This window comes from Anopheles arabiensis, chromosome 2 (genome assembly GCF_016920715.1).
Source record: "Anopheles arabiensis isolate DONGOLA chromosome 2, AaraD3, whole genome shotgun sequence".
NCBI lineage: Eukaryota > Metazoa > Arthropoda > Insecta > Diptera > Culicidae > Anopheles > Anopheles arabiensis.
Genome location: NC_053517.1, coordinates 53,812,457 through 53,837,600, shown reverse-complemented (window position 1 = coordinate 53,837,600; position 25,144 = coordinate 53,812,457). Strand labels below are relative to the sequence as shown.

Genomic DNA, 25,144 nt, shown 5'->3' with positions numbered 1-25,144 from the left:
AAATTGTACAGCTTAAGATACGCAGTAGTACAATTAGATCCCCAAGGAAGCGCACGATTGAAAATTTGTTTTGTTCGTGAATTCAACCATTTTTGCACATATTATGCCAAAAATGTTCTCAAATGTGTTGTTTTACTTTCAGTTTGGATGCTGCATTGTTGAACTATTCTAACATTACCTTTTTCATGCATTTATTAGAAATGTCCATCTTTACCTGCCTTACGTTAGTGTAAGTTGAAAAAATAAAACATGCCCATAAACACACTACTTTATATTAGCTATGCTCCCAGATAGTGGTAGAAACCAGGCTAACGGAATTATTTAAATCTACCTAGCATTTACAAACCACAAAAATCTCTTTTCTCAACTTTTTATAATGTTCCGCACGGTTGATATTATAAAATCGTTGTGTTTCATTACTATAGATCGAAATAAAGTACTTCTTTTATTTCTGTATGTATTTTACACTAAAACAATCATATCATTTGCTTAAAATAAACAAACTTTACACAGGGAATGGAGGAGGGAAGTGGGTGGGAGGGGGGTGCAGGAGAGAGAATATCGCATTTGTCAGCGATTCGGGAAGCAGCGAACCGTTCCGAACAAAACAGCAAGCTATTCTTGGCGCTCTAACCCGGCCGAAACCGTTGCCAATCGTGTGAAACAACGATAGCCACCAACGAGTATGTGTTTCAGGATGACACGTTCGTACAAACAGCACTTAGCAAAACGAAAATTAGACAAACGAATAGGCACAAAGAAGTTCTGAAATCTGTCTGTGCTCCGAGCTACCCGGTTCGTCGGACTTTCAGACACTCTGTATGGGCTTTGAGTCTGTGCGGCTGGCGGAAATCTTCAACGATGACCGGCAGGGCAGCTTCATCTGGAACTTGCTGTTTGGCACCGAAAGACAGTAGGTCTCACTGGGGCGGCTGTCATACAGGGCCCGCTCAATTACGCCCAAAGCCGAGCTGGTCAGCACGTCCGCACTGTACTGCGTTGGGACACCTTCCTCATCGGAGATGGCTGTGGGAGAAGATGAGATAATAAATGAAAAATACATTAGTACTAGTCCCATACGCTCGCCACCGTTATGCCTTACTGTATGGAACCGGTGCCTTAAACAGCGACTCAGCCGGAACACCCCGCGAGTCCAGTGTCACAACATTGACGCCGTACGGTCTCAGCTCCTTGCGCAGAGCATCGGCACATCCCTGCACCGCATTCCGTGTGGCCATAAACACGGTCAGCCCATCATCATCGTTACCGGAGCCGAGCAGAATCAGGCGGCCCCGTGTCGGTCGCAACAGTCCGATGAAAGCGCGCGCCGTCCTCAGACACCCCATCACGTTGTTCTTGAACATGTTCTCCCACTGCAGCGAGTCCTGCGAGTCGATGCGCCCACGGTACACCGATCCAGCCGTGTTGATCACGGCCAGTATGCCCCGCTCGCCAGCATTCAGATGAGCGCCCATCGATTCGGCCGCCTCACGCAGCACGTCTTCCCGCGTAACGTCGATCTTCATCGGCACGACCGAACCGCTGACTGGCGTGTCGGAGTTTTCACGCATCTTCATCCAACCGCGCAGCAATTTCGCGGGTAACGACTCCACCGGGTCCTTCATGCCCGCGAACACCCGGTGTCCTTTGCTGGCGAAGAATGTGCAGATCTGTGAGAAAGAGGCGAAAAGTACGGATCAACTTAATTGCGTGATAATGCGGTTCGCTAATTAAGCCTACAACAGTTTGTGGTACAACATCTGCAATTCGCTTACTGTCACCGATAGCGTCAGCTCCATGCCAACTGTACTCCTTGCTTAATGTACCGCAGCAGCCGATTAGAAACTCTGAATCTATTCAGCGGGGCGATGCCACGATAAAGCTGACAAAGCATTGGATTACGCTTGAAAGCGTTCGGACACTTCCTACGCTTTGCTAAACATTGATATTATCAACTGACTAAAGGTAAAATGGCATGCACTGCGCATCCAACAACCACGATATGCGGGTGCACTGCGAAAGCTGGCAGCCTTTCTTCGGCAACTTTGAAACGATGGTGATAAGATGGCTGCAGGGTTTATTATCCACTCCATTTGCATGCCGATTCATTGCCAATGTCGCACTACTGTGAAGCTTTACTTTCGAATAATTGAGGTGTGTATTACACCCGCTGCTTACCTGCAGTCCCAGCGCGGTGTCCGCACAGGTGATCAGTATCGAGCCCTTCTGCGTTCCGGTAGCATCGTCCCGAGTTCCTCGCACCTTGCACAGCAGATACAGTAGCAAAGCGCCCGCTATCGAGAACAGCGCTATCAGCTGAATCGTCAGCACCAGAGCGGTCTGCACTTCCATGCTGAGCTACACACACCACGGCTATTCCGATGGGTTTCCGTTTCCGTTAAGCGCGACAGAAAGATGTTGGCGTGAAAATCTGGAACAGAAACGAACGAAACGAAACAAACCGATGAAAATCATGAAAAACGACTGCTTGTTGCTGCTATGTCTCGAGTTAATGAAGAAAATTAAGCCTGTGATGTATGGGTGCGATGAAGTTTAGATACGGTATGAGGGCATGAGATTTCATAATCGATTCATCACCACCTGTGACCACCACCTCCAGCACCTCCAGGCCAATTGGGAGGGCGAAATTGTTCGGCTACTTTATTTGCTTTCCAGTCCGCACATCAAAAAGCTTTAAATGATTGGCATAAGATATACCATTTCCATTTTTGTTTTCGCGTCTTTTCACCCAATGTTTTCCTTCCAGTTTGGTTCGTAGAGTGCAGCGTTAACGGAGTTTGGAAAACGAAAGCAGCAGTATGTGCATAACTGATCGCAACCGTAACAACGTGGAGATGCATCATAACAAAACTAACCCAACGCTTGTGTAATATACATTTTTTGAAGATTTCTCTCTCACTCTCTATCTCCTTGCTTCTATGTTTGAATTTTCCTTATCAAAGAGCCACATTAAATGACCGACGGGTTTCGCATTTTCATTGAACTCAAATTCAATAGAAGCGAACGAACGAAATGCCGAACGAATTGGTTTGGGTGAATCAATATTATTGGTAATGGAACCTACTTGCGATCCTCGCTATGAGCGATCGAGATGTAACCCATGGCAACATCTCAACATGCAAATGCATCTGCTGTGGTTGGCCAATGATTTTGACTCCTTGTGCAACTGAAATTACCAACTGGTCCGAGTTGATGGTTCAACTTTCGCCTCATTCGAATTTGGTTTTATTTTTTCCGCTCAGAGCTTATTGCGTAACGTAGCCAGCCAACGTCTTTTCGTTGAACAAACAAAAAAATGCACACCCATACATGCATTGAGTGTATTTTATTAACTGGACATTGGGCTTAACAAAAAAAAAGACAAACCGTATCAGGTGCTGTTTATGGCTTGAAAAAGAAAATATAACAAGCGGAACCGTCTACGGCAGCATTTGTAACGAAGTTGTTTCAACGCTGCCCATCAACATCCCCCTGTCTCTGGCTGTGGGTGATTTATGGTACGATGTGCTGCGCAATTTGCAGGAACGAATGGTATTATTTAACGCGGTTGCATATAACAACTTAGCTGAATGTATTTTTAAACAGTAAATTGATAAATATTTTTTTGAACACTGCAATTGTTCATAAACACACGGCGTGAGCTAAGCCGTTATTTGACAAACACAAAACAATCCCATGTAGGCCCATTTCCTGATGAAGATGGTGGTGTACGACTCAAGCTCTAATTGGAGAAAAAAGGAACAACACACACACATAAAAAAAGACCCACATATATCATGCCCGCACGAAACCAATCGCGGGCAGAATATTCCATCAATACAATGGATCATTAGCTTTTCCGTTTACGACTCAGCAGAACGTCGCCCAAAGGCAGGAGAGCTGCCATTTCAAGCGTTACCTCCATCCAGCACGAAGGTTCTTTCGGAATTAATCCGAATCACATTTAAAATGCCGCACTGCTGTCGTTTCCTCGTCGATCGTACTTCGCTTCTTAGTCCACTGAGCATTTGTGCGAAGTCGAAGCAATATGAAATCATCCTCGGCCACTGTCAAGGTCGTGACGCAGTGTTGTGCGAAGGTGTGGCTTCCCACCGGAGAGTCAATGGGAGCCATTGTGTTGGGGTACGCCGGAAGATGGATGCGTGTAACCATCGCCAGATGGGAATCGATTACCTCTACCATAAACCATCGGATGTTTCGCGCTTTGCCAGTTTGCCTCACTGGGGTTGATAATGGTTGGCGAGATAATGGAAATCGCTCTGCATGTAAATAGAATCCAATCGTTTCCAGTTTGCTGTGGCGAAGCGAATCGACCGAGTGGGTCTATTTGTTTAAAAAACATTCGTACTTGTTAAGCAGGAATGGAGATTGTTTAAGGTTTCCTGCTGCAATCACGGTGTACCAGTGTTTGGTTAAGTAAGTTTGAGATGTAGCTTAATTTCTTCACTTCAAGTCAGTCAACTTTATTTTGCCATGCTGAAGCCAGCGTGCATCCAGTTGCTATACAATGCCTTCACGGTTTGTCACACTTAATTTTGCTTTAGTGTGATGTCGATGGCCACGATTTGCACACAATACAAAATTGTCACCTATTTATGCAGAGCACAGAGCAAATCAAGAATGGGACGAAAAGACCAGCGGTGTCGTGTCTTGCGAGCTGAGTTGAGTCATTTGCAACGTTCTGTTTTCTGGCTTTCAATGCATTACAAATAATCAATTTCGTATTTAATTTTTTGACGGGTAACTTAACACAATTATAACCATATTTGCATATAAATAATATGTAAGCATCTTGGGCGACCTACAACAGGTACATTCTTGTAAAATGTACAATAAAATCTAGTGCCTCCAAACACACCCCACTGATAGCAGTACTGTCTGGGGTTCCGGGTAGTACCCGTGCGGCCCTACCACTGTTTACAATGCTGATCACGCAGTTGACCCAGGTTGTTTCGCTTCATTGTGCTTCAACCTCCAATGTGCTGGTTCCACGCAACTATACATTCCACCATTAGCCGCCGCAGCCGCGTACCGAGGTTACGTTTGACCGCGGCTACAACTGCAGTTATACAAAGTTCATTCAAATAGCAGCTTCACACAGCACGCGGGTACTGTACACTTGACCAGCTACTACATGGCCACAGGGCAGTCAGTTTATCGTACTTGCTAACGGATCGGTACAACCGAATACCGCACTACTAACCTCCTATGGAGGAGGTGCTTTAGGAGGTCTTCAGTTCTTGAGCATCACAAATCTGGCGCATTGAACCAGGGGTATAGTCAGATGGAAAGAGTCTAAAATTTGGAAATGATGTTCACGAACACGAACGAATTGTAGACGTAACGAAGCTCCTCATGGCCTGGTTTAGTTGGTTCTGCTGGGCTTTCGGGGTTGAGTGCTTGGTAAGCAAACAATTACAGAATGGCAGCGTGATCATACATCGCACCGTGAACGCAAACATCTGTACGCAGTACAAGGGTGTGGCAGACGGTGTGTGCGGCCTAACGGCGTGACTTTTACGAAAGTCTCCAACGGCTTCCCCTTCCACTGCGATGGCATTAGCTTCTCGTCCATACGATGCTCAGCCAATATGGCGTTCATATGGGTGCGATCATCTGTCGATCAACAAAACCTTGTAGCGGCAGATCGTACAGGCACCTATCTACTCCGGTGGTAAAGGAATGCGATAAATTGCTTTGCACGATGATGTCAAATGGATGCGCGAATGAGGATCGCGCAAAACTGAACCTATGTGAAGGGAAGCTTCGTGTGCAGCTTCATCGGTGAATTGTAATGTATGCAGGGTTCAAGCACCAGGGAAAAGCAGAACCAGCAACCGTGGTTTATAGACTATCTTATACATTTAAACATATTTCGCTACACGTGCCACAAGGCTCAGCACATCGTATCGATAGTTGTTTTAAAAATGTCGGGGTAAAATTGAGAACTCATCAACGTTATATTGTGTGTACGCTTGTCCAATTCACGGTTATTGATTTTGATTTTGAAAATATCTTTTAATCATTTTATTGTACGTTACAAGCTCGCGGCAATGCGCCTCGTTCATTGCTTAAATCCTTGCTCCTTGGGCTGAACCATACGATGACCACCAAGCGTTTTTTTGCCCAACAAACCAGACCCATATCATACGGAGATACGCATCGCTGAACTGTTCCCGCTCAGAGCTGTGTTGGCGTATTGGCATTTCTTTGCAAGGTAAGATTCATCCGCTCTGTTCGTCGATGTGTTACAGCACGCTCGAACTATGTCCTTGGAATGATCTTTACTGTATAGAGAACTAAAAACATCACTTATCTGTGCTGCGTTTATGGCTACCATCAATATTAAACCAACAGCTGTTGTTGTGCTGCACTTCAGAAGGTTACCAGTGATAATTAAATCCATACACAAAATGCTACTGAACGACGATCGATTCATCCTTTTTTATGAATGCAAGGGCATCCATTATATCATCTTGCTTATCATCATGCTACATTCATAATAACATCAACACTCTCGTGATACTTAAAACATCGGATAAGGTACTTTATTCACGTACAATGGAATGTACACCCACCGAAACCCGCTGCACTAAGCCCTTATCTAAGCGCTCTGTCTGTCCCAATATGCTCGATATGACCGTGGCACGATTAGATAGCTCACTCAACGATACCTCCCCTTCACAGCTGCTCACTGTAGTGTCGTTTGCCGGAGAGTCCACGAAGCCTGTCGGCGGCCTGTTCAGCCGTCAGATCACGCTGCGCCTGGCATAGCAACTCGAAGCCCACCATGAACTTGCGCACCGTGGCGGAACGAAGCAGGGGCGGGTAGTAGATTGCATGAAGGGTCCAGTGCTGGTCAGCCGCGGCACCATTCGCCAGCTCCGCCGTCGGTGCACCGTGCCAGCCCATGCTGTACGGAAATGAGCACTTGAAGAGATTGTCGTACTTGGTGGTCAGCTCCTTGATCACGATCGCTAGACTGTTGATCTGCGGCAAAGTTAGGTCGGTGATGCGCTTGTTCCGATTTCGCGAAATCACCATCGTTTCGAACGGCCACACTGCCCAGAACGGAACCACCACCAGCCAGTCCGGATTCTCGATGACAATTCGCTCCTGAAAAGCGCAAGCAAACATTTAGCACCGTGCTTATCAAGCTGTTTCCAAACAAAGCCAAACCACATTGTTACCCTCTTAATCAATTCGCGGTTCACGTAATCATCCAGTAGAGCCGTTCCATGAGCTGCGTAGTACTGCCGCAACATATCATCCTTAATCTTCGGCTCATTCGGCAGAAACGAGCAGGCCCAGATCTGGCAGTGTGGATGCGGGTTCGAGCAGCCCATCGTTGCACCCTTGTTTTCGAAAATCTGCACCCATTGGTACCGCTGCGCCAGCGTGCGGAATTCCGCGATCCACGCATCAATAACATTGCGTATCTCCTTGGGCGTCATCAGTGGTAGCGTTTTGTTAGACTTCGGATGGAAGCACATCACCCGGCAGGTGCCCTGCGCCGGTGCTATCTGGAACAGCGGATCATCGCTGGACGGGGGCTCCGGTACCTGCTCCAGCAGGGCCGGAAAGTCGTTCGTAAACACGAACGTTGACTCGTAGATGGGATTTTTCTTAACGACCACAAAGCAATATCAGTACACAATGTTCCGATCTTTCGATTAGCAGCAGGTCGCGGGCAGGTCAGACCAGCCAATGTGACCTTGAGATGCACACTTACGGTTCCATTCGGGCGGGTCACTCCCGGACACAGCGGGTTCGTTGGATCAAACGAGGAAAGATTCTCTGGCTGAGGATTTTCTTCCTGGCCCGACCAGGGCCGCTTCATGCGATGCGGACTCACCAGCACCCACTGCCCGTTCAGTGGATTGTAACGGCGGTGTTGATGATCTGTCGGGTCGAACATTTCACTGCAAAATGAGGCGATGAACACAACTGCCCACGGTAATGGTAGAACATTGAATGAGTGTATAGAATTGGCCAATGCGAGCACCGACTTGGCAGCGGCTTGGCAGACCGCAGATAGGGCAACATTGACAGTTTGATAAGCACAGATGTAAACAACAGCTGGTAGGGCTTATTCAGAACTGATCGAGAAGGGTTTCGAATTGTCAATAGAGAGACATGGTAAATGATAACAAAAAATACAAGATGTTTTTTGCATTTCCAATCAATTTCGTTTATTTCCAGAATGTTCAACAAAGAATGTTCTTGAAGATTTGAGAGAAAAATTTAAAAACTAACGCAAAATGTTTAAATTTTGGACTGTAATACCACATTCAAACGATCGTTCATTCTTATCGTTCAGTTCAAAATACCCACCAAGCAGGCAATTGCTTTAAGCGTGTTTTACCGCGTATAGTAACTCCCTCTAACGATCATATTTGTTTTCTTTTATGAATTAATATAATTCCAGACAAACGCTATCGTTATTATAATTGAGCTAATAACTCATACAATTCGAACCTACTTCGTTCACCAAAATACCCGTTCCCACTAATTAGTATTCTCGCACCAAAAAGGTAGCAGTGTAAAGTGATCAACTATCGTTCCCCCGATACCGTTCTTCCACCGCTGAAAAGAAACTGTTTTCCACGCTGTATACCGCTAGTTCGGATGTGTAATTGTGGATGAATGTTGCCTAACTGGTCATCACACAGCTGGGATACTAAAAGCCAGTCGGAGATAAAAACAAAATCCCAACCCGCCGAACCTTAGCACAAAAGGGAAGAGCGTGGTTGGAAAACAGGCAGCTTGATGGTTGGCGGAAATTAAGCGGCTTCGCGTATGATGTAATAAATTTTCTTCTATTAGCTACACCTGTGATGCTATGTGTATGTATCGTCGATATGGTACGTCGGTCAGTTTGCTGCAGGTTTCTTGCACCCTTTGCGTCAAGTTCCCGGTGACGTGGCAGATGTTCTAGTGTGAAGGTAACCTTTAATCGTGCAAGCAGTCAACGACACCGAGTGTGAGACAGGAGTTTTCCACCATCTATCAAAACAGTTATCCAGCTTGTTAATTGATTTTTAAGCTGTACGAAACCTACATATTTATATCGAGGGAAGTACATCTAGATATCCGTTCAAGCGATGGTACAATTACAAAACACAAGAAAATATAAGTCCAGTTCCTTTTATTCTGTTGTGTTGTCAGCCAGCCACTCCGTCATGAATGTACTTATAGTCTGTACCTTTCTAGAGGAAACAAAGCATACATAGTCCACCCTACTGACTACCTCAGGTGGCATAATCGAGACACGCGATTCACAAACAGCACAGCGCACGTGAGAGAGCACAATAGTGACCACAGCCAATGCAAATTGCTAATCACCTTGCCAGTGCATTCCAATGCACCAGCGCAGTACACCCGTTCTCTAAGCGCTGCTACTATTACTACTAGGGACAATAAGCTGGCACTGCACAGTTTCAGCCAAGAGTCACCGAGCCGGGGAGGTCTTTGTACACATGGACAAGGAAAACTTTCGTTTCCATTTTGCGGCATTGCCACAATCAACTCGACTACGGGAGTGTAACAAAGTGCACGTGTACGAGATACGCCTATTCATACACGATGTAGCCGGTCGATTGATCGATTTCTAAGGCGTTATCACATAGGTGAGCTTTTTTCGTTTAATTTCGTCGTAGCGACCGAAAAAAAAGTAAACAAATAGTAAACCCTATTCCCCTGCCTGCAATTGATGTTTTCGGTGTCGTAAGAAGCCCGCTGGTGGAAACTCGATAGGTCACCGTCACTCGATCGGTCAGCAGTTTGAATGCGTGGCGTGGCGCGTCGTGCAAGTTGGCGATGGCTCGCATATATGTGCACGCTGCGCTGGTTGTGCAACGGTTGGCACAAAAATGGACGCGTGAAAGCGACAACACAGCCGACCGACCGTCGCTATAATGTGGCGAGAGGTGTAACAATACACATTCGTTGGCCGTCCACTACATGGCGACCCGTCGCACTGCGCCGGGAAGATCGATAACCAGCTTTTGATATGCGTACACAGCCAGATGATGGGGTTTACTAAAAACCTGTAGCCTGATAATAATGAAATGCTCGTGAGCAGCTTCCACGCGTGAGCATATTTTAATTTTTACCGCTTGATATACAACATTAACTAAACAATTCACTGCGACAGGATCTTCGGATACGATCGAGTGGAAGAGGCAAAGCAAACGTATTCGACGCACGGCTGTGACGCGCGATTTCTCTTTCCGACTCCGGTCTTGTGCCGGACTTGCCGAAGCCGAAGGCCATAGGAAAACCTACCCAACCATCTTCATGGTTTCGACGCAACGCGCACCATGCCGATGAGCGATGAGTGAATTTAATTAGTGTTATTAAATTCAGTGAAACTGTAATATTTGTGCAAACAGTTTTCCTGCCCACGGAACTGCCAGTCGTTGGGCGAGAGGTGAGGCAAGGGCTGAGCACCGAAGATTGAAGGAGTATGGCGTCGATTTTTGTTTTTGTTTACCATTTTTGCTGCGGCTACTTTCGCAACCACTCCGCTTCATGCAAGCGAAGGTGCGCATATGTGTGTGAGAGGGTGACTTTTCCTCCAGCAACTCTGCGGGCACCCAACGGCATGGCAGACATGTTTATGGACAGCGTCCATCGCATCTTTCGCGATCGATAAATGACTTCTCGTTCGCATCTCTTCCGCAGCTCTGTGCACCGGGCACCCGGGCGCAATTACGTACGTGTGTGGGGCCTTCCGGTTACGTAAATCATGATCATCATTTTCATTTCTTCCAAGCTGGCCAAGCCTTCCCGCTAGCCGCTCCATCCCTGCCGAGCCTCGAGCGGTGTTTATGGCCCGCCCGGTACACTATTTTTCCAGCTCTATTTTTCCAATCGGATTTCGATTTTCTTTCTCCCAGCCAGCGGTGCACGTACGGCTGGCCGGAAACTGGTGTAAAAAGTGAAAGGACCGTAAGCCAACAAACAATGGTTGATCAATCAAGATCTGATGTGCGTGGACAGAGTTTCGTGGATCATGGATTTCAAAACATGCATTAATTCCTTCCTTCTTGAGCTGTCTACACGCTGGGGTGCGTCTTCCGAAACCACATTCCAGTGAGTTGTTACCCATGGCAGCTTGTTCATCTAAGATGGTGCTTCATTAATGATGCAAAACTGGCTCCAGCTTAGATACAGCTATCCAGAACGTTCTCCGTGCGGTGCGCTTAAGCTCTCGGAATTGATGATGGCTGCTCTTATCACAGCAGAACCTGTCCGACCTGTATCGCGAAGTCATCCAAGCACAAGCAGCACGGAAGAGAACACGCCTCTCGAGCCAAACCAGTCCTGCCGCCAAGGACAGTCCTGAGACACAAAGGCCATCACGCAAGGCCAACGCTTGCCTATCACCCAAGCAAACGAAACACACTGTAATTGACTGCGGCTGGACAAAAACTAGTCAGCATTCTTGACACGTCTAAACGAAGGCCGCTCGTTCGTTCGTGTTGGCCTTTTGCGACACACGCTGGTTCCTTCTTGAGCTTACCGCTCCCGAGAGCCTAGTGAACGTGAACGACACAGCGAACCAAACCCCTGAATCGGTGACGGTGTCGGATGTCATGTGCGACTGGGGACAATTTGGCCAAAAGCGAAAGTCTAGCTCATCGAAGCGTTCTTCAGGCGAGTAAATGGCATTGCAGCGTGTTAATGTGATTGAAAGTAATATTTGGTGGTGTCGCTATCGATATCCTCGACTTGGGTACGCTTTGTGAAGGACCTAATAAAAATTTTGGACGTCATAAAAGATACGTCAACCAGTTTGCTGGAGTATGTGTGTTTGTTTGGAGACTAGCAATGCATTTCAACAACCAACCAGCATTACACAACGGATTGTGCCTTCGCTCGATCCTCCCGATTACCTTGTACCGATTAGTGCACAAGGTAGGACGGAAGATTCTAGTCCCGGCGGGCACGTCAGCTCTCCATACGAATACACTAAACGACACTAACTTGAGCGATCGTTGCACGAACACATCCACCTGCCATTCAGACTGTGAACGCGACTAATGTGCTAACGAAGTACGATGCACCTTACGATGCACCCTCAACCGACCGCCGTGCCTCTCCGTAATGGTTTGCTTGTTATTCTTAACCTAACAATAGTTCGCTGTGAAGTGTCGTGCAACAAAGCAATTATCTGTGAGCTGAGACTTCAAGGCACGCTGCCTTTATGACCAATCCGAGCACACTTTTAACAGCTCCCTAATCCGAAGATCACAAAGTTGAACTAGTTTGGAGTTGACACATACGTGAGGCGAGGGTTTGACCGGAGGGAACGTTTGTATGACGCGTGTGTGTGTGTCATGGAAACGGCCTAGAATGAAGTGTCCAATGATCAGTATCTACACCTTATGCAATAACGGCGAACAACCAATTGTGTTCACAACAGCTCCTAGGTCCTAGGTCACACAAATAATATAAAATAGTTTGTTTACATATATCATAATTTGTGTGAGACATTCGGAGAAGACACTGAATTTGTTAGATTTCTGTTAAGTTTCCTGCGAAAAAGTTGAATATAAAGTGAATAACTTTTCTCTTTTCGCAACAAACAAATAAGAAAAGGAAATCCCTATACAGGAAATGGGATGAGATAACCGAACCACAAACTTCAACAGCATAGTTTCAGCCCGCACCTCAAAGCGTTTACATAATGCTACTCAATGGTAGCAAAGGTCTTTCGATGGAACGATAAGGTTCGCGCAAAAACTGCATCTATTCAGCGCTCAAATAGACTGCTAAAAGGCACAACGGCTACTGTTAGGCAAGCGTAAACCTTACGCTGTGTCCGCCAATTTCAAACGAAAACCTCAGAGAACCCATTAGGATGCAACTTTCATATCTTTCACTCCGCCATCGTCAGTTTCTTGCAATATAGAAAGAAAAAAAATGGATCGACATCAACTTTCCAGCCAAGCGTCTCCTATTCCCTCTCTTTGTCCCCTTGTAAAAAAGGTCCAGAATCGTGTACCACAATTGTACAATGTGTACCTCAGCATGCTCAACAACGATCAAATCGATCTCGGTACAAGACTGGAGCACACGCTTCAGGTTTTCCGCCTCAATAGACAGGACCAACTCTTCCAGCAGCAGCAGCCTACCAGCATGGTTGCTGGCACGAATGTTTAACATAGACCGGTGCATCCAACGCACTCCACCCTGCCTCTGTAGGGCCGCTTTTTGATCGTAATTAGTGTATGACCAAAGCGCTCGAGCCGCCCTTCAGTGGGAACGGCGGAACCGGCGGAAGAGGGCACATGATTTATGATTATGGTTTTACAATCCTCCGAACGCTACCAACTAGCCAGAAAGAGAACGGGCTGCATGGCAATTGGTGGGTGCACCGCGGGAAGATGATCGTTTTTCAATCACGCGTAAGAACATGTGGTTTGCCGTGTTCGTGAAGTGGGTCAGCTAGCCTCAGAGCCGTTTCTTTCCGTTTTATGTTAATCTAAACGCAGGTACAGCCTCCGCAGAGAAACTGGGGCGTCCATTCACAATCCAATTAGCAAGTTTTGTTCGAATTTCTGAGTGAAACAAATAAAAAATGAAACCAATCTTGCATAAATTACGGTGCCCGTTGGCAAACACGATCGATACGAAAGGAAGTGGGTGTACTTTTTTGTTAAATATACTCGTTCGAGCTACCTAATGACGTACCCACAGGGCTTGAAACATGCATCTCCTTTCTCCGTGTAGGAGAAAAACTGATAAGCTCGACCGACGTCATCATAATCGCGTCCGCAAATCGATTATTGTGTATGCCCTCCCCTACTACTGCTGCATACACAATAGGTGAAAACACCCACCGGAGGGTGTACCGAAACGCTACCTGAATGTTAGGTGGCGGTGCTCCATCGAAAATCAATGTTACAGCAGCATGCTTCCCGGGTTTGATTCATCATGAAGAAAGTAGTACTTTAGTGTTGCGCCGTTAATCGATTGCCGTGACGATCATGATCTTTATCGCATCATTTTGACGGATGTTTCCACTACGGTTACGGCTTTGACGGTGGCGTGAGTGACCGGCTCTGCGGTTAATTAGCGCGTCTAGTAATAATGGAACAAATGAGTCTACTTTCATATCGGAGTTTAGCTTTTTTTTCGAGAGATGTATTTTTAGTCTCTTGTGTAGCAGAAAGAATAGCTTTAATGCAAGCGTGACTGTCACGGGAAGACGAACACAAAGCGGCTTAGAGACTTGGCGCATGTCATTAAACATAGAAGCCAAGGATTACAATGTAACAGGATGTAATAGGTGAGTAAACAACACATTTCTTCCAGCTTGTAATAGTGATTGCAGAAGAAGCCCCAATCAATTCGTAAATGTATCGAACTTCGATTTTGAGGCACAAGTTTCCTCGAGATGAGACAAATACAAGTATTCCACAAGTATAATATCACCATAATATAGCACAACGTCCGACTGTAAAGCAAAAGTAGCGCACTGAAGATGTTTACGCTAACACATCACGATCACGCGATAGATCGCGTCATCTTCCACCCCACGAAAGGTCGGACTGCGAAAAAGAGCAGAGAAATGTGTATGCTCCAAAACACATGTTTACCGTTGCCCGGATCATCTCACCATGCCGATTGGGCCGCGAAAAGAAATGAAACGCCTCCACCAAACAGCGATCGACAAACAATGCACGTGTAGCGGTACACACCCCGTCGCGAAAGGCTCAACTTCGCCCCTGCCAATCCGTACAAGATCGCGACTTATTTGTTTACACTAAGTGCCGTGACAGAAGGTTCATTGTCCAGTCAATTCACATCTGCTGTGCGCTCCTCGGTCAACCTCCTCAGCTGCGGTTCCGATGGTGCAGTCGAAGTCGAAGTCGCCATTTAACGCGCGCCAAGCCTAGATGGGGAGCATATAGGGAGGGGTATGCAACTCGAATTCGGCACGCAGAAAGGAACGTGAAACCATCGGCGGTGCACAGAACAGGTTCGGCCCGAAACGAGGACACCGAAGGCGGCATTTCGGTACGACCACGATCGGTGCGACCACCTTCGACAACTTTCACAAAACAAACGCCACAACGGGCAGGATGGTTGGTAGGGATTAGGTGGGAGAAGAGGGGTGAGGAAAGAGTTGTCTGGTCATACGCACAGGGGTTCATGTTTGAGGGGCAACGGCGCATGCATATACATGCAGGACGTACACCAAAACGCTGACCTTGCACACAGGCACAGACTGCTTCACACTCGAACAAGTGCTGCCGTTTGGTGCAGCACTGAAGACACTCGCTATGAATGGTACCATTTTGTATGCAGGGTAATTTTAACGCATAAATCAATGCCATCATAAAGACACTCGCACACACTGGGTGTGAAAAGACTGCTCGCCAAGAAGTACCTTTAAATTGTACCGTTTTTTCATTATTATTTCTTCTAAGCCACTTGCGGACGGGCAAAGTTTCTAGCTACGGTTGAAGTGATTTTTTAAACGAAGACTTCGCCTACGAACAAAAAGAAACACAATTCAACCGTTCAACACGAATTGGACGAAGGAAAGGAAATAGTGAGTGGCGTTTAGTGGTATTTAATTGCACTGGCGAACGGATTGTCTTGCGGTTCACGTGTCCCAATACCACTCAATCCAATCCAATTCACCTGATGGGCTCGACTCACTCACTGTCGCCGTTGTCGTCGTTGTGGTTGTTGGGTGCTGTTTGCTCGGTCCGCTTCCCTCCAAGCGAATGCAATCACGGTGCAATTAATGCCCGCGCTCCAATCTTCAATACGTAGCTAATAATACAAAAAAAACGTCTTGTCCCTTACAGTGAAAGAGCGGGATGAAGCTACAACTACAAGCCACACAAGAAACAGTTACCCTGGCCACGGGCAGGGTGAGCGGACGGGTAGATTAAAGTCATGGGACACTGCGAAACGGACACCCGATAGACGATTCGCTTGGCTGAGTTCCTAGAGCTATTTTTCCGTGGCATGTGTCCCCTTCTCCCATACAGGTTGGTGATCTCACATGGCAGTTCGTGTGGGAAAAGCGGATCCCAGCCACCGTCCGCGATTTGGGCAACGATGTGACACAATTGTGCAAGAGTGTGCGCTCGAAACGGTCAGCCTCATTCGAAGTGACAGTCCAGCTTAAGGGTTGGTGGGAGTCAATGCCATTTGCTGCGACCAGCGGAAAATGCAGCCTCATCGCATACGAATGAGATGTCGGTGGAAGCGAGCATACATTGGCAGGCCAAGAATGATCACAAGTTGTAGCGATTGTGTCAGCGACGGTCGTGGAATCAATATCCGCTCTATTTACATATGCGATCGTTGCGGCGCGTTGTGTTCGAATCAACGATCAAAAAAACCAACACGCATCATACATTAAGATGACATTTTAGGAGATTTTTGTGAGAGCTTTCACTTAATCGTGAGAATCGTTTGAATAGATTAAATGAACACACGCTATCTTGCAATAAAGTCATTGTATCTCATACCAGATGTACTATCATAACATGGCATGATGGAAATGTCCATTTTTGTCTACAAATATTTCTCCAAAAAGATGCAGATTTGTATGAAAAACACATGCAACGTAAATATAATAGCCGTCTTTCTAGGAGCTAGCTTTATGCTTTGAGCTGTTTGAATGTTTGCTATGGTAAACTAACAAACAAAAAACCAACAACCAACACTAGATCACCGAAAACAACTTCCGCGAACGATTCACATCCCGGAAACAAACCCCCCGTTTTGGCCATACGTACACGACCAGCGCCCGACCCGGTTCGCGAGCTACAACGCTTACCCCTGGAAGCGGCAAAATAAACGCTCCAAACATTCCGAATAGAAAAACGGCCTGATTGCCATGAGGCACGAAGCCGACGATCCCTTTAGAGTGCAGTCTTTTCCACCGCTTCTGCTCGCTCGACGCTACGCACACTTCCGCCTGCTTCCGATTTCGAGGGAAGCACAAATTAGCAGCGTTTGCTTGCGCTTTCATTCCAAAACGCACTACTACTACCACGGTGGCACTAGGTTGGGGAGCCGGGGTGGCGTTGATGAGCCGCTTCTTTTGCGTTTGGCCATTCTCCCGGCTGCTTCGGCATACCACACCACACGCCAAGAGACATGGGCGCCCTGTTTTGTGTGTGCGAAAGCGAAAACGCTTTTACTACCCTTTTGCAGAAGTAGCAATAGCAACGCGTAGAAAACTAAACAAAAAACACTTCAACTAGTGTATGATCGGTAGAAGGTGCGGGGGCACTGGGTAGCACGTTTGACCATCGATTATTTATTGCTCACTAGCTCTTACTATTAACGAGCACGTGGGTGTGCCTTTTTTTTGCGTGTATACTTTACCTCGCGTGAGACACTGCAGTTTTTTCGTCACACACTGTACAGGCAATAGGAGAAGAGATGCCGTAGCGACGGAAGCCATTGAAAACAGTATACTAGCATGTGTTCATCATGCAAGTGCAATTAAAATGCATCGAACGATAAGTATTCTTCATTGGGATAGGGACTTTACATTCAACTGAGTGATTTAGTACGTTTAAGAACCATTTGTTAATCTTTGTAGTCAACAGTTTAATAAATTAAACATGATGCCAACTTTTCTGTTGCCGTAATCTAAACTTCCCCAAAATGCAATTACTCCTTAGTATATTGTTGAAATTAATCTAAGGCCACAAGACATCCATCGTGGTGCGTAGTTTGTATCACTTCATAGTACCGTGCAATGCGAGAGGACAGTTTAAATTAGAGGAAATACTCCGGGGGCTTACGCCATTTCCTGAACCAACAGGGCGTATCTAACACGACATATCTGTACAGAGCCTGCAAGGAGAAGAATGGTAGGAAAATTCCCACCCCAAAGGTCGGTGCCGGCTAAGGTGACGGAAGCGGCACAGCCGATCCGGCCGATCGGCCATTACGCGTGACGGTTGCCCTTGGCGCGTCACAGCTGCTGGTCACACTAATGCATCATTCGGCATCATTTTCACGAAGCCTTTCCATTCCAAAAGACGTTTGCTTGCTTGCCGACGGTACCCGTCCCATGTGCTGCGTGGAAGGAATCGGGAACGATAAAATTGTTTCAATTGTCACCGCAATTTCACGCAAGCGTGGTTCGCGTGAGTTGCGAAAATGACGCTCCATTAGAAGGTGAGAGACAGCGAAGAATCTCTTTTGAAAATGGTCATCAGGGCCAAATTGTCGTGTCATTAATGTTGATGGTGAATCATTTGCACGGGAATGTCATGTAATTGTACCACTCCATGTTCTAACGTTACGATCGTAGAGCAGTTGTCTTTGGGAGGGATGCCAAAAGCTAATCAAGGATAACATCAAACATTGACAAGGTGTTAATCTTTGCGACCTTTCGGAAGATTGTTTATTAGTTTCATCTACCCAAGCAAATTGGTCCACTTCTATATCTTAAAAACAGTATTATACACTTAAGCAAATGGTTTTAATTGATATAATATAAATAAATTACATACGTAATATTACAGGAAGAATTGTAATTTTAATCAGTTTAACCATAAAAACCCATCCGCAAATCTCTATAGCAGCACTCCCTAGTCCCTTACTACCGAATTGCACATGTTTCATGCTGTAGAGCTACACTAATTAGAGCGTTTACTACACCCAGCATCACTTACATTAGGAGCTTGGGAAATTATCGAATTACTACCAGCCTTTTTTTCTAATCTCACCGACACCTCATCATCTCCATCCAAAGGCTCATACGGGAAGCGATGATGCATTTCTTTCCGCTCCTCTCCATTGCATTGCATGTGCCTTTCTTGCATGCGCGTACTGCTTGCGTACTGCGTCCATCTGCGCTCTTTCACTTGCTCATCGGTGCATTCAGGCGTGCAGTTTTCGGTGAAAACGCTCGCCCGTTTGGACGATAGCCGTACTTTTCGTTTCACCCATTTTCTCCACCTCGACGATATACGTTCAATAACAATCGGAGACGGAGTCGCTTACTGATTTGTGGCGGTACTAAAGATGGACGATAAAAGGAGCCACTTGCTTAGCTGGTTCCTCGAGCCTCGCTTTGGTGGGAGCGGAAGCGCGGAAAAGCGAAATGAAGACAGTGGTGCATTTTGTTTTGTTATTTTATTGCAATTTGCCTCATGGAAGGTGAAGAAGTATGCTTTCCCTTCGCTATGGCAATAAACGATTATTTTGATGCGATTTTGCTTACTTGACGCTTGGTTTTAGTGTGTGTGTATGTATTATTGCGGTGTAATCAAAATAGAAAGATGTTACAATCGGCAATGAATTCGTCTGTCGCCACAATTGTAACTAGTTACAAATTGGTGATTATTTCTTCATTAAGTTATTATATGCTAGTTCTTATAGCGAACACGAACTCATGCCTTTGAATAGATTTTCTAAAAGGGCTAAGGAATGTTAAGCGAACTAAGAGGCAAATGTAGTCTCACGTTTCAATAAACATACAAATACACGTGAAAATAAACAAATCGTTTGGAATTTGGCGAGAGGTGATGTGTCCTCCTATGATGTTCAAACGCTTGTTTGAAACAACATATTCATAAGAGAGAGTAACTCTTATAAAGACTTCGACTATCTAGAGTCATATGTCTTGTAAATAGGATGTTTCATTTTTTTCCAAATCGTATTTAAAATCGTCATAATACCTTTTGACATTTAATTGTTATAGTTTTTATATGTATAACCACCACCATAGTGGTATTCAATCGAATCCATGCACAAGACACGAATATTATGGCAAAAACAATGAAGATAATCTTCTTTGAGTAGCAAAACCGAAATGTAGTTCATATCTATTCCAGTACGTGTTCAGCGAAATAGCAACAAAAGAATGACTTTTCATAACCTATTTAATTAAATGGAAAAAATAAACTCTCAGTTCTATACTAATTATAAATTGCTGTACCTGGAGTTGATATAAAAAAATCAGAAAGTAAATGAATGATATAAAACACTTCTACAGCAAAAAAAGGCAAATAAAAACCACACTTGTCAGTTCCACCCACAGTTATAAATGTAAATATAAAAACTTTATATCGCCCCTCGAACGTGTGACTTAATTTTTTGTTACTCTCTACCACCACTCGACCACTGCACACAGACACACTGCTTAGTTGATCTACGTGTTTTTTTTTTATTTATGGCTGTATGCAAATTTTTGTTTTCGTTCAAATGGTGTCAAATTTCCTCATTTAGGCACAGCCTCCACCTTGTTTACCTCTCCAGCGCTGAGTTGGCGCGATTGCGTGGCTGTGTTTTGTCACTGGAGATCGCGAACGCGGAGCACTTGGGTGACAAAAGCATAATCGAGCGAAGGGTAAATGAATGAGCTTATGCTGCTCTTCAACTGCACAATGGTACAAAAGGGTTTGCAAAAGCTTAGGTCACACTCACAGTCTCGCATACGGTTTCATATTTATTCAAAATCATACGATCTTGACGTAGTTCTAGCTGGAATGATGATCTTCTTGCTAGCGATCACGATTTTTCTTTGTGAGCATGGAATGGATAGAAAGGGAGCGCACAGGAGAAACGAAAATAAAGGGCCTCTGAAATTAACCACCCGGCGGGTCGGCACGTTCTTCTACAATAATGTTAATGTTATGCTTCACGAGTGCATTCACTGCACTGCGGCGTGATGGTGCATTTGTTCTCTTACAGCAAGCTCCCCTCTCGTAGGACACGACTCGTATTATTCACCGGAAAAAGGAAATGAGAAACGTTGCTCGGTGCTAGAATAAATTCTACGCTTCATTAGTCGGGCATTTGTAGGGCTGGAGCTCGACACGCTTCTCTTCGATGTCTCCGCTCGATGTCACGCCGGGGGCTAGTGAGCAACTTTCAAGAATAACTTCCATTCCGATAGGGAAACCATGTTATTGATTACATTGCGCATGAGTCGCTTGCTCATGCGGAACGGGCCAAAGGCTGTCTCGAGCATTATTTCTCTTTTTTCCCTTATTGGAAAGCTTTCCGATTTTGTTTTGTTTCTTCATCAACTAAAAACATCCAACGGTCCCCGGAACACACAATCGCACAATCTCTCGCATCCGCCGAAGGGAACACCTTCGATGTGTGCAGGTGACATAAAAACTCGTTAGGCAACTTTTCCTCCCAGATGCTCCGGCCAGCAACACTCAAAAGCCACCAGCCTCAAAAGCCGATCCCGTACGACGTTTGACATTCGTGAACTGACCTCACCACAGCTGCCGACGGGTGTTTCGGCCTTCGGCAGCTTACCATTCCCGCGGATCGCTAACAAAAAAACGCTCTCACTAAAGAGTCACTAATTTTCGTTTAACTCTTTCCTGCGATCACGGCGCAAAGGGGTGTATAATTTCTCTCCTTGCGCACGCGGCAGCCATGTTTTCGGTGTTTAGTATGGGCGGGCAAATTCCAAACAACGCGGCGAAGCACAGCCACCCCGCTGAACAAGAGAGCGCGCGCGCGAAGACTTCAACGGGCAGGTACGACATGAAACGCGAACGCGAAAACCGGCTCTGCCGGAGGCTACGGACGGCCACAACCGAATGCCTATCAGGTTTTTTTTTGTTTTCGTGTCCCCTCGTCTTCTCGATGCTCCCGGCCGGGATGTGTTTTCCTCACATATTAAGCAAAGTTTTGGGAGCTTTTTATCGCAAGCGTGTATGTGTGTTTGTTAGCGTCCTCTGAAAATATCGCGCAATGTAATCAAGAGCTCGTTTCTCCCTATCGTGATTGCGTACATGTTTGAAGCGAAGGAAATCATTTTTTCGATTAAGTTCTCGAAGGACTCAAATTAAAAGTTTTCTCATTACATCCATAGAACCAATGCCAATGCGAACAAACATTCCAACCTCCTATAGATGTCAAAGCAAATGCTTCCAGTGTTAGCTGCAGCTTACAATTAATCAGTCAGCTTTAATTCAAGCAGCATGTATTGCAGTTGCAATACATCACCCCAGACATTCCAAAGCAAGTGCAGTTGACCACTACACCCGAGCACTCACAGCGAGCGATCGCGTGAGTCTCTGTGTCCACTGTGTCTGTGTAAATCATTAGTAGGATCGGCACCGATGACGCCAGAGCCAATTAAGACAGTTGGTAACTATCTAACATACGCCAATTATTTCTATTTAATGATATTTTTTTCACCCAACCCCTACAACGTCCAAACTTTTTGCAGGACATGATATCTTTATAACGTACCTCTTCAAAGAGCAGCGTCGGATGTTTTCTCCAACTTTGGTTGGTTTTGTGCTGCTGCAACGATGGTTGATGACTATCGACAGGGACGATGGAGCAATTTTTATCGATGTATATATAACGTTTAGCTTAATTAATTAACAATAAACGCAATGCTTTGCTGTAGAAACACTTTTGTATGCTGTTTTTGCTGTTTTGTTACAGCTTATACACAGAAACAGACACACACACTGTAAATTTACAACTAGCACATTACACTGAAACAAGTGGAAGATGGCGAAGAAACGAATATTTTTCAATAAAATTCACTACACACACAAACAAAGGAAATTTGAATATATCAGCTCTTATATGCCACTCGAAACAATTGTACCGTTTTACGAACTTTAAGCACCTGTACACATATATGTTGGAAGGTCCAACAGAAAGCAAAACCAGCCCAACACAAATCACTGCATTCTTTTGCACCCTGGACATTGGATCGCATAGCTGCGAAGGAAACCGGCTCAGAAAGGGAATGATAGCAAGGTGAGAAAGAGAAAAGAGAGAGAGAGAGAGAGAGAAAGAGAGAGAGAGCACGAGCATGACGATCATAAAATAGGAGGAATGATACAAAAATAATCCAAGTTTCACAACCATTCCTTTGCGGTTTCATCTCACCGCAATCGATACGGAATATTTCGCATTCTTCGCAGCGTAGATTGACCGGACCCTCCGAATCAGCACACTATCTCGATCGTTCCTACCCCGTACGGTCTAGTGGGGTGTATAGCTCTATGCTACACTGCATGAGCTGCTGTAGGCACACCCTAGCACCGGAGTCGTATCCCTCGAAAAACGTATTCCAAAAATTCGACGCGTGCTTCGCCTTGGCAAAGCGTTCCGTGTGTCCATGTTTTTAAAAAGCATATGAAAATGGTTTTCGTTGCGTATCTCACGAACGATAAAATCCACCATCCCCGAAGGAAGGCCAACCTCTTCGCCGGTGGGGTAGGGCAATGGGAGTGAAGCATTACCGGGCAAGATAAACATAACCATCAAAAGAGGCGAAGCGGTGATCGTGAGCGCTGCCCAAGGGTTTCAAGATGGAATAGGCAATGGCCTGTTATTAGCCTATGGGGAGCCCGCCAAGAGCGCCATGCTCACTCGGAGCCACACACAAACCCGTCCCAAGCCCGGACGAGGACGTACGGAATAAAGCCACTGCACACATACATACACACACACACACACATAAACAACCACCAATACCAACCACAGCGCCACACATACGCACAAACTGCACCACCTTATGCTGCCAGTTTCTTTCCGCGGAAAGGGTTGGCCGAACTGGCCGAGCGAACTAAAGCGAACCTACTGTTTTGAAGGCAAACGCTACACTGGGATGGGATGATCGCGAGTGTGAGACCGCGCTCGCTCGATGTGCTCGTGCCAAGGGTATGTGAACAGTACGGTACCGTGTTTTCGCTACACCTATTATTTATGTCATTATTATTATTATTTTTTTTAAACTTATTATCATTAGTTTTTTTATTATTATTTCTATTTTTTATTATTATTATTATTATTATTATTATTATTATTATTATTATTATTATTATTATTATTATTATTACTATTATTATTATAATTATTATTATTATTATTATTATTATTTTTACGACTAAAACTACAAACGATGTATTGATAGACAATCGACGTACAGCTATTTCGAAGTACATCTTGCAACGGTTTTGCTTGTATTTTTTTAATCTCAAATACAGTCTAATGCCGAAGATCTCCTGTATACATTACTACTGATGCTTTACGGTATTTTAAATGTCTTTTAGTTATTGGCAATATTGTATAAGGCTTTTATAGTAATTATTGTTTCTACATCGAATCTAAGCTGTCGCGATGCTTCGGTAATCTACTGTGCAACACATCTTCAAGCTTGTTCGTTAAGTTCGTTAGATCCAACGGTGAAATAAGCGTAATGATTCCTATCACACAGCACGATCAATCTGGAGACACCACGATGTGCTGAGGATCGTTTGTAAATATCAGGTATTACAATAGATTGCCAAAAAGTGATACGTTATTAATCGAATGGTTGGATCCAAATAGTGGAATCAATGCCTACACAAAGTGGCTAAGAAATCGCGTTTTGCTCCTTTGATAATCCTGTTTATATGAACGTTTTAAATTGTTTCGAACTGTTTCCGGATGCATCTAATTGTCAGAGCACTTCCAAAATTTATCTTCAATCGATCGTAAAACTTCAACCCGAAAACAAACCGAGCATGCTTGCCTGACTCACGGGACAGTCACGAACAACGGTCGAATTTTTCATTTCTGTGTCAACCACAAACAGTGCGTAACCAAAGCGTACGAGATCGAAATGTAATGCAGTTCAATGCATCCCTTCCCACGTCCGCAGCTCGGTTCGATCGGTTTCGATCGCTCATAACTGATCAACTAAAAAAATGGTGACAAATGAAACTAAAAACGTAAGCGAAATGGAAATGGAATGGCGGAATGTCTGTTTACAGGCGACCGTAGTAACTCTTACTCCTACATCTCGTAGCATTGCTCGACCAGCTCGAATGGCCGCGATCCCGCTCCATCCCGCTCGACCGTTGCTTTCGCTGACATTATTATCTCAAATTTAGGTGAACGGTGGCCACGGCAGGCTGCCACGGCTTCCAACCGAAACCTTCCCATCGCACCAGGAACAGGTTTCCGTGCGTTGCCCATTAGCGGACAACGAAACATTACGATCCATCCTTCCATCTATACGCTTGCACCACAAAGCACGCATCGGTTCTGTGGACGAGGATAGAGCTTGGCACGTGATTCATGCGGATCTGGCAGCTCCATTTGTCTTACATCCCGTGGACCCCATTACAGTCGCAATATGGGAGAC

At 45.3% G+C, this 25,144-nt stretch overlaps 2 protein-coding genes across 9 annotated transcripts; both read right to left on the bottom strand.

The window, feature by feature from the left end:
* Positions 1–416: 416 nt before the first annotated feature.
* LOC120894143 (retinol dehydrogenase 5) lies at positions 417–23,619 on the bottom strand. Of its 8 annotated transcripts, none has more exons than XM_040296547.1 (5): positions 23,495–23,619; positions 22,243–22,547; positions 2,179–2,431; positions 1,103–1,670; positions 417–1,026 (listed from the first exon to the last, which is right to left on the bottom strand). In XM_040296547.1, exons 3-5 carry the CDS (start codon positions 2,350–2,352, stop codon positions 809–811), a joined length of 960 nt encoding a protein of 319 aa, XP_040152481.1. In that variant the 5' UTR covers positions 2,353–2,431; positions 22,243–22,547; positions 23,495–23,619; the 3' UTR covers positions 417–808. The 8 variants fall into 8 exon arrangements, with proteins under 8 accessions (XP_040152481.1, XP_040152480.1, XP_040152482.1 ...); XM_040296546.1 differs by having other exon boundaries at positions 22,243–22,496; XM_040296548.1 differs by having other exon boundaries at positions 22,243–22,496; positions 23,512–23,619.
* Positions 6,542–8,042, bottom strand: LOC120894142 (probable galactose-1-phosphate uridylyltransferase). The gene is made up of 3 exons (XM_040296545.1): positions 7,754–8,042; positions 7,212–7,646; positions 6,542–7,137 (listed from the first exon to the last, which is right to left on the bottom strand). Exons 1-3 carry the CDS (start codon positions 7,937–7,939, stop codon positions 6,703–6,705), a joined length of 1,056 nt encoding a protein of 351 aa, XP_040152479.1. The 5' UTR covers positions 7,940–8,042; the 3' UTR covers positions 6,542–6,702.
* Positions 23,620–25,144: the final 1,525 nt, after the last annotated feature.

Coding starts and splice junctions, on each gene's coding strand:
- LOC120894143 (XM_040296547.1), bottom strand. CDS start 2,352: ATGGAAGTGCAGACCGCTCTGGTGCTGACGATTCAGCTGATAGCGCTG. Junction 1,671..2,178: donor ACACCGCGCTGGGACTGCAG/GTAAGCAGCGGG, acceptor TCTTTCTCACAG/ATCTGCACATTCTTCGCCAG. Junction 1,027..1,102: donor TAAGGCACCGGTTCCATACA/GTAAGGCATAAC, acceptor CTTCTCCCACAG/CCATCTCCGATGAGGAAGGT.
- LOC120894142 (XM_040296545.1), bottom strand. CDS start 7,939: ATGTTCGACCCGACAGATCATCAACACCGCCGTTACAATCCACTGAAC. Junction 7,647..7,753: donor TGACCCGCCCGAATGGAACC/GTAAGTGTGCAT, acceptor GTGGTCGTTAAG/AAAAATCCCATCTACGAGTC. Junction 7,138..7,211: donor ACCGCGAATTGATTAAGAGG/GTAACAATGTGG, acceptor TGCGCTTTTCAG/GAGCGAATTGTCATCGAGAA.